We start from the raw sequence: 16,196 nt of genomic DNA, 5'->3' as shown, positions 1-16,196 counted from the left end.
TTCGTTTAACAGGACAACGTAGTCGCATAAAAAATTCGATGTTTATGAAACACAAGAGTTAGCCTTGACAAAGGAAGTCCCAAACTTTAAATTAAGAATTGAATATATGCTATAGTGCAGATTTTAAGACATCAAAAGAAGTTATGATAACATATAATTAACTTAATAATCATTACAATTTGAAACAACTTAAAGAAATATGGAATATTAATACATAACGAGCATTGTAATATTCAAACCGATATTCCAATAAATGTTATAATAATTACAATAAGGTTAACCACAGGGCTGTTCAACAATGGCAGTTTGTCCCTCCTTTAATCAGATTGTAAAGATACCGGTTCTGTGTCGAGAAGAGGGGACTTAATATAGAAGACCATGAATGGTCGTACAACTGACCCGGCTGTATCCGGCTGATAAGAGGAACCGGATCTCTGTAACCGGAACTGACCGAGCAAACGTTCAGCCTCATTCAAAAGGTCAAGCATTGTGGGCGGATCTGCAAACTGTCCAAAAGTTTGTAAACTTTACTTCAAGAAGCAGTGTTGTGCTGGGTGATAATCATGAATATTTGGATAGTTCTTTCGTTGTGTATCGTAAGTATTTCTTTGTTGTTGTTGTTTTCGTGTTGTTTCTATCTGGTAAACCTGTGTTACTCTTTCGTCTTGGAATCTAACTAAGAAACAAATACACATTGCATTGATTGTCAAGACACTTCTTTACATTTCAACTTCAGATCTCTTAAAAATGTTTTCCATCACAAGTATGATTTCATATTTACGGTAATTCATGTTAATTTCAAAGAAAGTTGGTGTTACTAGTGGGATAACATTCACCATTCATTTGTGATACATACGACATTAAATCCTTTGTTCTTTGACGTTCTATTTAAACCATATATGCCCTAGATAAAGTTCTTTTCACCAGCATCCATTTCACTGTCTGTTCATCAGAGATGTTAGGTGATCTCGGTGAGCATTGAGAGGAATCCATTTTGGATTTACTAGTTCACGTGACTATCACATTTAACTACAAAACCGTGCGGTTATCTCGACCCTTGTTTAAATGTTGCTCGCTGTCAAATTGTGGTTTGCACGACGACACTATTTCTACCCATAAGGTGTCAACTATAACTGGAGGACTGTTCACAAGGGACCGCCTCCGTGGTCTAGTGGTAGATCGTCCGCCCGGAGAGCGGAAGGTCCGGGGTTCGAATCCCGGCCGCGTCATACCAAAAGACGTATAAAGATGGTACTTGTTGTTTCCCTGTCTGGCGCTCGGCATTAAGGGGCTAAAACAAGGACTGGTCGGCTCGGAGTCAGTATTCTGTGCCTGAGTGGGGTATTCCTGTTAAACTGCGGCATGGTATCTCAGTGTGCTAGCACTATAAATCGGCATCAGTCCGGACTAGTACAAGCAGCCACACACGTGCATGCACGTCGCTATATAAGTGGAATAATCTTGGACGCGACGTTAAACCCAATTTCACCTCACCTCACCTGTTCACAAGGGCGTTAAACCCAGTGATATTTGATAGTGATACATAAACACATGCTCTTGATATAGTCGATATCGTACAATAGATTCTGTTTTTAGCTGAGATTTCTATTGAATATGGAAGGGTTTTGTCGTTTTTATTTATAAGGATGAATTGACGATACACATAGGACATGAATCTCGTGTGAAACGGATGCCCATCTATTCAGCTCTGTCTCTGAGCGAATGCGTCCAGTTGTTAATAATTGTCGAAAGAGGATTTATATATATTTACAGGTAGTTGTGTCGCCGGCTGATGAGGCTTACATATATTTACAGGTCGCCGGGGGGTGAGGGTTTCCATATATTTACAGGTAGCTGTGTCACCAGCTGATGAGGGTTTCCATAACATTTACAGGTCGCCGGGGGGTGAGGGTTTCCATATATTTACAGGTAGCTGAGACGCCTGCTGATGTGGGTTTCCATATATTTACAGGTAGCTGCGAAGCCGGCTGATGCGGCTTTCCATATATTTACAGGTAGCTGTGTCGCCGGCTGATGATGGTTTCCATATATTTACAGGTGGCTGAGACGCCGGCTGCTGAGGGTTTCCATATGTTTACAGGTAGCTGTGTCGCCGGCTGATGAGGGTTTCCATATATTTACAGGTGGCTGAGACGCCGGCTGCTGAGGGTTTCCATATGTTTACAGGTAGCTGTGTCGCCGGCTGATGAGGGTTTCCATATATTTACAGGTAGCTGAGACGCCGGCTGATGAGGGTTTCCATATATTTACAGGTAGCTGTGTCGCCGGCTGATGATGGTTTCCATATATTTACAGGTGGCTGAGACGCCGGCTGCTGAGGGTTTCCATATGTTTACAGGTGGCTGAGACGCCGGCTGCTGAGGGTTTCCATATGTTTACAGGTAGCTGTGTCGCCGGCTGATGAGGGTTTCCATATATTTACAGGTAGCTGAGACGCCGGCTGATGAGGGTTTCCATATATTAACAGGTAGCTGAGACGCCGGCTGATGAGGGTTTCCATATATTTACAGGTCGCCGGGGGGTGAGGGTTTCCATATATTTACAGGTAGCTGAGACGCCGGCTGATGAGGGTTTCCGTTTATTTACAGGTAGATGTGTCGCCGGCTGGTAGCGTGGCGCGACACGTGGCACAAGCCATTACAATTGTATACAAACACAAATCTGAAACCACTGTCACTAAGGCACAAAAATCAATCTTCATCTTTATTCTACAAAATGGCAAACAATTTAGCACCAGCTTATCTCTGCTACCTAATCTCAGACCATGGTCCACTTGCACAAAGCGATCTTAGCGCTAGGACTATCGTAAGCCTATATTAAGGAATTGCAGTTACGCTCATCTTAGCCGTAAGATTGCTTTGTGAAGGTGAGCCCAGGTTAAGGCTAGCAGTGAGCCTTAGAATCTCCTCAGATATCCAAATACCAGTAATTAGATGTAAGACTGAACACTGAATTATTTATACCTAACTCCACAAAATTATGGAATAATCTATCTGAAGAAATTAAATCTACTGGCTCAAATGTTCAAAATGTAATATCATGCAATAACAATTACAAACATTTCTTTAATACAGGGGGGGCACAGGTGGCCCAGTCGTCTAAGGCGCCGCGATTAGCTGTGCAGAGTTGCGTCCCTTGGGCGCGCCAGAAACCTATGATTGTGGGTTCGAATCCCGGTTCGCCCCGATTATGTTTCTAGGTTTGTCAGCACCATACCCGTGCTCGTGGGTTTCACCGAAGTGGTAAACGTCTGAGACCTGCATCACTTCGGGCTTTCCTCCCACATTAAGCTGACATACCGTGATATAACTGGAATACTGTTAAAAGTGGCGTTAAACCCAACTCACTCACTCACTCACTCTGACAATCAAAACCGGACACTGCTGATCATGTTTGATAACTGACCACCAAGGTATTTTTGTTTAAATATTTTGTAAAACACCTCGACCATCTTTTCCTTGATTTCTCTGTAGGGAGAGGCATTCAAAACAGCGCTGTCTTGTTCACCGATCAAAATTTTCAGTTGAAACAAAAATATTTTTAAACCATCTATGTCGCAGGGTGATGGGCATCCCGGTTTTTTTGCAGGTAGCTGTGTCGCCGGCTGATGACGGGCCGTGCTTTGAGTTCAGTGGAAACAGTTCTTATCTGGAGTTTGAACCCGAAAACTTTGATCTGTATGACAGGTTGGTTCTTGTATTCCTTCGTGCTTGTGTGCGTGCGTGCGTGCGTGCGTGCGGGGTCGTTTATTGCTATCGGGTAACCCAGTCGTCTAAGGCAAAGCAATTCTTATTGCCGAGTTACGTCCTTTGTGCGTACCAGGTAATGGGCACGAATCCCTGCTCGCGTGGATTATGTTTTAAGGTTTTTCAGAACCGTACTCGTGCCTATCGGTCCCGCTAAAGTAGTAAACTTGCATGACTTGTATCACTTCAGGCTTTCCTCCCACATCAAGCTGACACGCCGTGATGTAACTGGAATACTGTTCCATAGCGGCGTTAAACCAAGGCTACACTCACTCACTCCCACATCAAGCTGACACGTCGTGATATAACTGGAATACTGTTCAAAGCGGCGTTAAACCAAGGTCACATACTCACTCCCACATCAAGCTGACACGCCGTGATATAACTGGAATACTGTTCAAAGCGGCGTTAAACAATGTCACACACCCCACCCAGCATCAAGCTGACACGCCGTGATATAACTGGAATACTGTTCAAAGCGGCGTTAAACCAAGGTCACATACTCACTCCCACATCAAAGCTGACACGCCGTTATATAACTGGAATACTGTTCAATGCGGCGTTAAACCAAGGTCACAATTTACTCCCACATCAAGCTGACACGCCGTGATATAACTGGAATACTGTTCAAAGCGGCGTTAAACAATGTCACATACTCACTCCCACATCAAGCTGACACGCCGTGATATGACTGGAATACTGTTCAATGCGGCGTTAAACAAAGGTCACATACTCACTCCCACATCAAGCTGACACGCCGTGATATAACTGGAATACTTTTCAAAGCGACGTTTAACCCATCTTCCCGAGGCAACTGACTATAAAAGTCCAGTTTCCACCCTTGCCGAACTAGGCTGAAATTCCTGGGCTCTGTCGTAGCGCCACCACTGGCTATTACGAGTTATGTCCCTTCTAAGCCTCTCCTTTAGACCAATCAGATTCCACGTCTCGTATCACTTGCATTTGCTTCAAACAAAACAGTGGCACCCAGTCAAGACGATCTGATCGATAACCAAGGCCTATGTTGTGATAAAACGGGTCTTACATCACGCAATGCGTGAGCACCTTGATTTTAAACATGAAAAGATTTGGAAAATATCTGTTGACAACGAGTTGGCGGTGCACATGCTTTGAAAACCCTTCAATCGACCGAAATCTGCACGACAGTTTACGAACCGAATTTCGAATTCGTTGCACGATTTTGATTGGACTATGCATGGACTCGTTAGTCCAGCCAAAATGTAACTCCATAATACCAGCCCAGTTCGGCAAGGGTGGAAACTGGACTTTTAAAGTCAGTTAACACTCTTGCCTCGGGAAGATGCGTTTAACCACAATTCCTCACTCATTCCCACATCAAGCTAACACGTCGTGATATAACTGGAATACTGTTCAAAGCGGCGTTAAATCAAGGTCACACACTGCTCCCACGTCAAGCTGACACGCCGTGATATAACTGGCATACTGGTCAAACCAAAATCATTCATTGCAGGACAATTGTGATAAATCAATAGATCTATCAACCACTAACTCCTAAATCGATATCCAAATGTCTGAGTCAGCGTTCTGTGCGTGTTTCAGCGCTCACTACAAACTGAGCTTCAAGACCACCCAGCAGAACGGCATCCTCCTGTATGCCCGCGGCTCCCACGACTACGAGGCCATCTACATCCGCGGCGGCAAGCTCATCTACGACCTCTACAACCCCACGTCAGGCGGCGCCGGGGGCACGTTCGGGGTGCACTTTGAGAGCAATGGTCTCGTTAACAACGACAGATGGGTTTCGGTAAGGACTGATCCTGAATCATATTTGGTTGAATGGTTGAATGGGGAAATCAACGGATTCAACCAGAGCCAAAAGAGATAATCATAAAATGAAATACAGATATTTTAAATATTACATTTTACCCGATTGCTCTTTCTTTGATGAATTTGGGAAACTTAAAAAAGACACATCTGCAGAAATAAAAGAAAACTTGTTGGATGATAATAGTTATTTTACATAACCCCTTATAAAGAGCTTTTTTTTTATTTTAGGGCACACGACCCGTAAAGATCAGGGTTTGAATAGGTCTTCAGCAACCGTGGTTGCCGTAAAAGGCGACGATGCCTGTCCTAAGAGGCGCCTAACGGGTTGATGCATGTCATCGTATCCAAATTGCGCGGATCGATGCTCATGATGTCCATCACTGGATTGTCTTGTCCAGACTCGATTATTTACAGACCGCTGTCATATAGCTGGAATATTACTGAGTGCGGCGTTAAACAACAAACAAACAAACAAACAAAACAAACAATTATAAAGAGCACAATGCTACTGTGTTGCAAAACATTCATTTGCGAACATACATTGCTCAAACGTTTTTTTCTTTACTTAAAAGCATCAGAATCTCTGCACTTGCACACAGCAGACGTTATTCAAAATTAATCATAGTCTATCTCTTGGTTGTGGTTTGTTTATATACCGCCGTCAAAAGGCAAGAGTACTGCTGTGTGGTGTCGGGCTACAAACACGTCCTTTTTTATGCAAACTGTGTGTATGGCGGGTGATATCGAGAGGGCAGCACATGCTTATCCTTTTCGCGAACACCTGATCCATAAGACCGCCTCCGTGGTCTAGTGGTAGAGCGTCCGCCCGGAGAGCGGAAGGTCCGGCGTTCGATCCCCGGCTGCGTCATACCAAAAACGTTAAAAGATGGTACTTGTTGTTACCCTGTCTGGCGCTCGGCATTAAGGGGCTAAAACAAGGACTGGTCGGCTCGGAGTCAGTATACTGTGTCTGAGTGGGGTATTCATGTTAAACTGCGGCATGGTATCTCAGTGATCTAGCTCAATAACGTGACGTTAAACTCATTTTCACCTCACCTCACCTCTTTATTCGGTACAGGTACTTACATAGGTAGGTATGCCACAAAGTATCTTTGCGCCGTGTTGATCCTCTGGATCAAAGCTATCTTGTTTTCACTGTACCTCGCTAACCCGTAAGGTTCATGCCATATGCATTACATTTGCAACATACCAACCACAGTTTTGTATCTCGAATTCATGATGTAAGACGCCATTCTCCGGATATTTACGATATTTTCCCGAATGATATAGACCTAGGGGGAATAACTCTAAATTTGAGTTATGTCGTCTGCTACTTCCATGAATGTGAAACAGGAATGAAGTTATAAATGTCCAACTGTGGTATCCTTACCGATTCGGGCCAAAACAGGCATACGACATACCTGCAATATAATTTGGTGTGCGGTGAGATAGATTCCTTGTCCGCCGGTCCCTCTGCGGTCATGGGCTGATGTACCCTCGAGTTTGAGCATCTTCCTGAGGCAAGGGAGTTAACTGACTATAAAAGTTTCCACCCTTGCCGAAATAGGCTGTCTATTACGAGTTACGAGTCCCTTCTATGTCCCTTCTATTGACCAATCAGATTCCATCACACATATCACTCGCATTTGCTTCAAACAAAATGGCGGCGCCCAGTCAGGACCCATTCGTGACCAACTCGTGTTATTCCGGGACAAGCCGAATAGCGACTCGTGCCCCTCTCGTGGCCATTTTTGCGACCGGGTTCCGTTCTTAGCGCAAACTGGCAGACCTAAAACAATTGTCAATTCGTTGTGTAATGGTTCACATATATTTCGCCATATATCATATATATTTCAGATTCAATTTAAAGCACATCGGGACTTGCGGAATTATACAGTATGATTGAAAACATTTAACTGTGTCTTGGGTATATTTTTAGATGCAAGACATATGTAAAATCAAAAATCATTGCTGAGGGATTCTTTGACGAAGTACTTGAAATCATACGCGCATTCTGATTGGTTTGTCGTATTTTCGCTCATAACATTCATCGATAGGGGGACGAGTCTTCTTGCAGGTTACGGAAAGGGGCGAGTGGTGACGAATGAGTCAGGACGATCTGATCGATAATCTAGGTCTCTTTTGCAATAAAACGGGTTTTACCCGCATTACCTGCATTAAATCACTGAAGCACCTTATTTGAAAAACATGCAAAGATTTGCAAAATATCTGTCGCCGCCCAGTTGACGGTACACATCCTTTGCAGTCGACCGGTATCTGCACGATTAACTCCATGTTGTTTACGAACTCTATCTCTAGTTCGTTACGCGATTTTGATTGGACTATGCATAGATTCGTTAGTCAAGTCAAAAACTCCAGGAAACATAAACTAACATGGAGAGTATGTTTACCCATGTCCCCCTAAAGACCACTGGAGTAAGTGAGTGAGTTGGGTTTAACGCCGCCTTTAACAGTATTCCAGTTATATCGCGGCGTGTCAGCTTAATGTGGGAGGAAAGCCCGAAGTGATGCAGGTTTTAGACGTTTACCACTCCGGTGAAACCCACGAGCACGGGTACGGTGCTGACAAACCTAGAAACATAATCGTGGCGAACCGGCATTCGAACCCTCAATCATAGGTTTCTGGTGTGCCCAAGGGACGCAACTCTGCACAGCGAATCGCGGCGCCTTAGGCGACTGGGCTGCCTGTGCCCCCCCCCCCCCCCCCCCCCCCCCCCCCCCATCCCCACCCCCAAAAAAGACCGCTGGACAACTTATGATATGAAAAGACTGTTTAAGAGATAATATGTGGAAAAGAAGAACAAAAATAATATATTTGGGTGGTGGTCGTGAATTAACTGGAATAAATCAAAGCACATTGAACCCAAATCACTCACTCACTGATTGTGCTGCAGGTGGAGGTGTTCCGTAACCGCCGCGTCCGCCGAGGGGCCGCCAGGATGCCCGGGCAGCAGCCCCCATTGATGTCTGGCCTCGTTCTGGAGTCCGATGGCGAAGAGGAGGAGCATGTGCAGGAAGTGACGTTAGTCGGGGTTCACATCCAAGGTCTCGTGTATGTCGGCGGCGCTGGACGAGATCTGGTGGGTAGATGGTGTTTATAATGTTTTTAATCCTACCTGTCACCACTTCAAGTACTGATTGTGGTACAGAGAGACTCTGTTCTGAGCTCTGATCCCTATTAGGGAGCGGTCCTTCATTGTGAGGGTAGGGCTTGGTGGGATGAGGGGTGGAGGTGTCAGAGGTTTTTGATGCACTAATGTACGGAAAATAATAATTACCCTCCCCAAATGCTTGTCATATTTTTGGATGACCGTCCTCATGAACTTGTATTTTTCGTGACCCTTCCCGAAGAGACAAAATGCAAAAACACTTTATATTTTATAATAAAATGTCCTCCTTTTCATATGATAATATGTGTATTATTGTTTATGACCCTCGTCTAGAGACTGGCATATGTCTTGGTGAGTTAACTGACCAAAAAGGTCCAGTTTCCACCCTTGCCGAAATAGGCTGGAATTTCGTGGCTCGGTCGAAGCGCCACCAGTGGCTATAACGAGTTATGTCCCTTCTATGTCCCTCCTATTGACCAATCAGATTCCACCTCTCATTTCACTTGCATTTGCTTCAAATAAAATGGCGGCGCCCAGTGAAGATGACCTGGTCGATAATCAAGATCTATATTGTAATAAAAAGAGTTTTACTTTGCAAAGTGCATAAAATCACGTGAGTACCTTAATTAAAAAAATGAAGATTTGGAAAATAATTGTTGACGCTTAGTTGATCGTACACATGGTTTGCAAATCCTGCAGTCAACCGAAATCTGCACGGCAGTTTACGAACCGGATGTCGATTTCGTTATGCGATTTTGATTGGACTATGCATAGACTCGTTAATCCAGCCTAGTTCGGCAAGGGTGGAAATTGGACTTTTACAGTCAGTTAACTCACTTGCCTCGCGAAGATGTCAAATGCCCCATCCTCTATTATCCAGTGTATTATATATTCCACTCTATTACTATGAGAACTTGTATATCTTCAGTTGGTGTCTGGTTCGAAATTAGCCGTGGTATCATGGTACACCACGTGCGTTTGGTTATTAAAACAGGAGTCACCAGAGTTAACATGCACGTCGCTGTGCAATAATCTTGAACGCGACGTAAAACCCGTTTTCACTTTTTGTCATTAGGGGGCGGTGTGGTAGCCTAGTGGTTAAGGCGTTCGCTTGCACGTTGAAGACCTAGGTTCGATTTCCGACATGGGTACAGTATGTGAAGCTCATTTCTGTTGTCCCCCGCCGTGCTATTGCTGTAATATTGCTAAAAGCGGCGTAAAACCATACTCACCCACTCTTATTAATAGGCATTCGGCAGGCTACAACCTACTGGGACAATGTTAAGTGGGTATTCAGAGGCGAAATCGTACCTGTCTCGTTACAGAGTTTGTTATTTACTTAAAAGGTTATAATTCTTTCTAAATTAATATAGATAATAAAGGAAATATTTGAGGTAGCAGACATTTAAAGTGTTGTTTTAATTGGGACTACAGTTTTGCGTCAGCCTGGTTCCCTGAGTATGCTGCGCTGGCGCGACACTGTAGCGCCAGCGCAGCATACCCAGGGAACCAGGCTGAGTTTTGCTTCAGCTCAATTTTAGAACTTAATACAAGAACCTGCCTGTTTCAGAGCCCGACAGTCCGAGAGTTTAAAGGGAAGATCAGCGACATATGGGAACTAAAGAATGACAAGCGTTTTGAAGACCCCTCCCGTAACAGCGGAGTGACCCGTTGCTTGCCCAACAGAGGCTCCGAATGAGGCGTCGCTACTACAGCACTGTGCGGAGTTTTTTGCCTGGTTGGGGATTTCGATTCTCAACATGCATTATTTTACCGACTTGCTTCGGAGTTTCATTGATGGTGTTAAATCAGTATGAGTTCAAAGTATCGCCTTTAATCGTAGTTAATAAACTCTAGCTAAGTTATTTCCGAGAAAGGAAGGGGAATTCATCGACTGGTACTGTGTTTCATTCGCAGGTATCAGATAAATTGTTTTCGAAACACACTGAATTCCATAGGGTTTTAAATGCTGTCGGACGGACAAAATTCGATAAATGTTATTGATTCAAACCATATTGGCTTTGTATACAAATATCGTTGGTTTCTGTTTCTCGGGATTTAACATGTGCAGTTGTTTATCAAATTGACTTTTTTAACATAAGGGTCGGGGTTAATGAGATTTCACTGTATAACTGTCTACATTTCTTTTTGTCTGCATTTTATCAGTTAAATGTCCGTGTTTAAATGTTTTACCACGGAGTCGGATGCATGACGCTGTTAGCATCGGAAGTTGAAGTGTTAACGCAACAATCAAAGGGAGGGAACTCAGTACGCATTAATGACCCGAAGACAACATAATTGCGAAGTGAACATTTTGTACAGATTTTACTCCTCTTCAAATACTCTGCATCCTGATAGCTAAATTCATAATTCTCATTTACTCAAAGTCAATTTTATTCGGATTCTGCACATTTACTGATATCTTAATATTGATGTATGATTAAATAAAAATATGACTTGGAATAAGTTTGATCAATCGTCGAAATGTACACAACAAAATTAATTGGTGAAGGGGCTTTGTTATTTCAAATAAATTGTATTCCACTTCAAAATAACAAATATATTAAGTGGGCAAATACATTACTTTCAAGTAAGTAGACACGATAAAATTAATGATGGGAGTCTTGTATGCATTATTTGAAATAAAAAAAAATTGAAAGTATTTTATGAACGCTTTACTTGTGATAATAGGACACTTCCTCACATTTCTTGTGACAATGGACTCAATGTTGTGTTTTTTGCAGTCCTTTTCAATTTGACAAACATCACTCAATAGTATCATGAATACAGTTCTTCGTTTCCGTCGCTGTGGCGTGGTCACAGTTGTATCACAAGCTTCATACAATCAAAGGGAGGTCGGGTAGCCTAGTGGTTAAAGCGTTCGCTCGTCACGCCGAGGACCCGGGTTCGAATCCCGACATGGGTACAATGTGTGAAGCCCATTTCTGGTGTTCCCCGCCGTGATATTGCTGGAATATTGCTAAAAGCGGCGTAAAACCAAACTCACTCAATCATACAATCAAACATGATACCTCTGAAAAGTTTGACTGTTCGTACAGCGTTCATTGCAATGTTTGACTCATTGCTTCGTTATCTCCAGCCCTTTTCCCATTCGTGACCAACTCGTGTTATTCCGGGACAAGCCGAATCATGCAGGTTACGGAAAGGGGCGACGAATGCCCTTTTCAAATTCCCAATTTCCCAAATTGCTCAACGCCAGATATTCGGCCGATATTTTTAGTCAATAAATTACTTCTGAACTATTTAGTTAATACTTCTGAACTAGATACCTTTGAACCATGACGGTGACGCCAGGTTCTTATTTATGCAGTGGATTCTGAGCCAGGACCTCCCGTTACGATTCCGGGTTAGAGTTGGTCTTCAGCAAACCATGCTTGTTGTAAGAGGCGGCTAACGGGATCGGGTGGTCAACTCGCTGAATCTACAGATTCGAGTGATTTCTTCATTACGGAATGAATTGATTTTTTCACCCTCGCTGTCTTGGAAAAAAACCAACGGTGACCGATGCAGGAAGATTACTAAATGTTTGTTTTGTTTGTTGTGTGTTGTTTAACACCGCACTCAACAATATTCCATCTATATGACAACAGTGTGTTAATAATCGTGTCTGGACCAGATATTCCAGTAATTGACATCATGAGCATCGATCCACGCAATTGGGATGACATGCATCAACCAAGTCAGCGAGTCTGACCACCCGATCCCGTTAGTCGCCGCTTACGACAAGCATAGTCGCCTTTTACGGCAAGCATGGGTTGCTGAAGACCTACCCTACCCCGGATCTTCACGGGTCTACTTCATATGAAATATCTATTTGTCATAAATCACAAAAAAAATATTTTGATCATGAATAAAAATACATATTGCTCAAATTGTCCATCTGAAATATTTTTTTGTAATGCTTCACAAAAAAGATGTTGGTGATAAATAAAAACAACCTTCATATTACGAGCCAGATTAAATAGATTAGTGAGTGAGTGAGTGAGTGAATATGGTTATACGCCGCTTTTAGCAATATTCCAGCAATATCACGGCGGAGGACACCAAAAATGGGCTTCACATTTGTACCCAAGTGGGGAATCGAACCCGGGTCTTCGGCGTGACGAGCGAACGCTTGAAGCATCAGGCGACCGCCTCCGTTGTCTAGTCGCAGAGCGTCCGCCCGTAGAGCAGAAGGTCCGGGGTTCGATCTCCGGCAGCGTCATACCAAAAGACGTTAAAAGATGGTATTTGTTGTAACCCTGTCGTTAAGGGGCTAAAACAAGGTCGGCTCGGAGTCAGTATACTGTGTCTGAGTGGGGTATTCATTTTAAACCGCGGCATGGTATCTCAGTGAGCTAGACAATAAATCGGCATCAGTCCATACTAGTACAAGCAGCCACACACACACACACACACACACACACATGCATGCACGTCGCTGTGTAAGTGCTATAATCTTGGACGCGAAGTTAAACCTCACATCACCTTAACCCAACCCCCCGAAAAAGAGTAGAAAGAAGCCATATTTTGTTAATCGAAACATGTCATTGCGCGCCACAGTTGTGCAATAACAGTCAAAACGTTGAAAGTTGTTAAATTAGTGAAGGTCGCAAGGTTAAAGCCCCTCAAATATCACCACGACGCACGGTTTATTCACGAGGAAGTTAAATTCCAAACTCCTCACATCGTTATCTTGCTCCCTAAACCGAAGGATAACGAAGGCGTCGTGAGCGTGAATGGAGCTTGGTTATTATCGCAGACACGTGACCTCCAACTTCTCCTTACAACTGACAGAAAGGTGATGTTTGAAGTTGTAATGTATGCCCTTAAAACGATATTTGCGCCGCTAAGAATCCCGTCTACTTGAAGTAATATGGTACTGTCAGTTTCATTGGAGCAGGTGAATTGAACTCTTCGTTGAAAGCGCCATGATATCTGAAACAACCCGCCTCACTGAATACATTTACATACCACCCAAGAACCATGACATATAAGAAATCGATTTGTCCGATATATATAAATATCTACATTTGATGTAAGAGGCCACGACAGAAGTGCGTCTCGCGAGACGCTTAACTGTTTTAGGAGGCACGGGTGGCTCAGTCGTCTAAGGCGCCGCGATTCACTGTGCAGAGTTGCGTCCCTTGGGCACACCAGAAACCTATGATTGTGGGTTCGAATCCCGGTTCGCGCCGATTATGTTTCTAGATTTGTCAGCACCATTACCGTGCTCGTGGGTTTCACCGAAGTGGTAAACGTCTGAGACCTGCATCACTTCGGGCTTTCCTCCCCCATTAAGCTGACGCGATGCGATATAACTGGAATTCTGTTAAAATCGGCGTTAAATCCAACTCACTCACCTAACTGTTTTAGCGTACAAGTATATAGACAAAACTTACACCAGACGAAGGAGATAATAATTTTATTGACCTCTGTCCACAATACAATGACAGTGAGCGTCACAGTGTACCATGTAAAACTAGCAGGGAATAACCGTTTATTATTTGTGCGTGTGCGTGCATGAGCGAGTGCGTGTATGTGTGTGTGCGCATGTGAACGGTTATGGGGCTGACAAGCCCATAATCCCAATCCGGGTGAATTTGGGATTCAAACCGACTATCATAAGTTCCTGCTTCACCTAAGGGACGCAACTCTGCACAGCGAATTGCCCCGCGACTGGGCCACTCCTACTTAAATGTCGAAGTGTTAAAGTCGACCAAGGAGTATCTGGGATTTCGACAAACGATCATAGGATCCTGACAAGTCAAAGGGAAGTAATTGAGCAAAACACACTAATGCTCCTTTAACGACTGGACCAAATGTGCCCCCTTCGTAGACACAAACACAATGAGCCCACGGTCTATCAAATAGTCGATTTTATGTCATCATTGTCTGGCGTTGTCCTGTGAAATATGCGTTCTTCACTGTGTGCTTCAGACAGATTTGGGTCGACAGTAAACAATACTATGTGTCCTCGTCCAACTTGACAAGACATTTATGCTATCTATACCACCGGGAGACCACACTGCAAACACGAAAACGTCGTTTTTTTCCGATAAAAAAACCATCCGATAACATCTGTACACCCTTGTTGATGGCGTTGATGCGGGGGAGTGGTTGCGGCGATCACCGTCACCCCTAGCCTGCGCCTAATTAAAACAGCTAATGGCCCCTGAATTCGTAAAACAAATAAAAAAACATATTGCGTACGTACATCACCAGCAAGAACAGAGATGAAACAAAACAACGTGTAGATGTTTGTATTTAAAGCGCTATGGGCCTATTCCGAAATGCATATTCTGCTAAATATACTCATTCGCATTCACTTGACTGTCGATTCTTACCCTGAGTGTAACCACGTGATCAAAACTCAATGATGATGTTTATCGAAAACAAAATGGATATTACTTGAAAAACGCACTTTTCATATTTAGTCATAACTGTAAGTAACTCGTATATATCAAATACAGCCCATGCAAGTCTATAATGTTTGGCAAGTCTAGATTACTGCAGTATCTGAAAATGAAGAGAGTCACTGGGCTCCCTTTTATTATATTTTTATTAAGATAACTGAACAACTGTTTTTTCTGTATGATATGTTCATTTCAGAGACTAGATGTTAGTCTAGTGTTCCAGATTTTAAGTGTGAAAGATTTTCGTACATCACATTATACTTCAACTACGAGGTCTCAATCAGGGAAAGTAAAGTAATGTTATTTGCGGAGAGTAGTTGGATGGGTGACTGTTTTCAACAGCTTGACTACTGAGTGATTCTTGGGCTTCTAACCCACATTGAAACACATATTACATGTGATTTTCTCTTTAGCAAATGATATGGTATTGTGACATTCCCGCACCCCATGAGGCAGGCTGACTAGTATACACCCCAGGGAGCTGAGAATGAAATTCAAGTGCACACCGATCCATGTATAGGCATATTAAGGCTTGGATGTCGATCTATAAATATAAACACGAGCACTATTATCAAGTACTGAATTGACTATTCAAGAATATATTCCATTTCGCTTTGGCAGAGGAGTACATGGTTTCAGGTCGGGTAATGTCTAAGACACTGATTCCAAAATGTTCGAATGATATATTCCAGTGAGTGAGTGAGTGAGTCGGGTTTAACGCCGCTTTTAACATTATTCCAGTTATATCACGGCGTGTCAGCTTAATGTGGGAGGAAAGCCCGAAGTGATGCAAGTCTCAGATGTTTACCACTTCGATGAAACCCACGAGCACGGGTATGGTGCTGACAAACCTAGAAACATAATCGGGGCGAACCGGGATTCGAACCCACAATCATAAGTTTCTGGCGTGCCCAAGGGACGCAACTCTGCACAGCGAATCGCGGCGCCTTAGACGACTGGTCCACCCGTGTCCCCTGATATATTCCAGTTTGGTAATGAAGTTGAATATCCTGTCAAAAGTTCAGATCATGAAAATGTCCTGATGCCGTCTGTCTTGTGGACATTAGATAAAC

The 16,196-nt window shown here is 43.4% G+C and overlaps 1 protein-coding gene across 1 annotated transcript; it reads left to right on the top strand.

Annotated features, from left to right (window-relative positions):
- The first annotated feature begins 465 nt into the window (after positions 1 to 465).
- Positions 466 to 11,369, top strand: LOC124145471. Its single transcript, XM_046515246.2, has 5 exons — positions 466 to 596; positions 3,610 to 3,707; positions 5,349 to 5,553; positions 8,492 to 8,677; positions 10,278 to 11,369. Exons 1-5 carry the CDS (start codon positions 564 to 566, stop codon positions 10,404 to 10,406), a joined length of 651 nt encoding a protein of 216 aa, XP_046371202.1. The 5' UTR covers positions 466 to 563; the 3' UTR covers positions 10,407 to 11,369.
- The last annotated feature ends 4,827 nt before the right edge of the window (positions 11,370 to 16,196 follow it).

Source organism: Haliotis rufescens, unplaced genomic scaffold (assembly GCF_023055435.1).
Source record: "Haliotis rufescens isolate VD_foot unplaced genomic scaffold, xgHalRufe1.0.p SCAF_10, whole genome shotgun sequence".
NCBI classification, from domain to species: Eukaryota; Metazoa; Mollusca; class Gastropoda; order Lepetellida; family Haliotidae; genus Haliotis; species Haliotis rufescens.
The sequence above is the reverse complement of the archived record's forward strand: the minus strand, read 5'-3'. Positions and strand labels throughout refer to the sequence as shown.

Bases quoted from the DNA above. Each gene is read 5' to 3' on its own strand.
- LOC124145471 (XM_046515246.2), top strand. From the start codon at position 564: ATGAATATTTGGATAGTTCTTTCGTTGTGTATC. The intron at 3,708-5,348 runs GTTGGTTCTTGT...TGCGTGTTTCAG, and splicing joins AACTTTGATCTGTATGACAG to CGCTCACTACAAACTGAGCT. The intron at 8,678-10,277 runs GTGGGTAGATGG...TGCCTGTTTCAG, and splicing joins GCGGCGCTGGACGAGATCTG to AGCCCGACAGTCCGAGAGTT.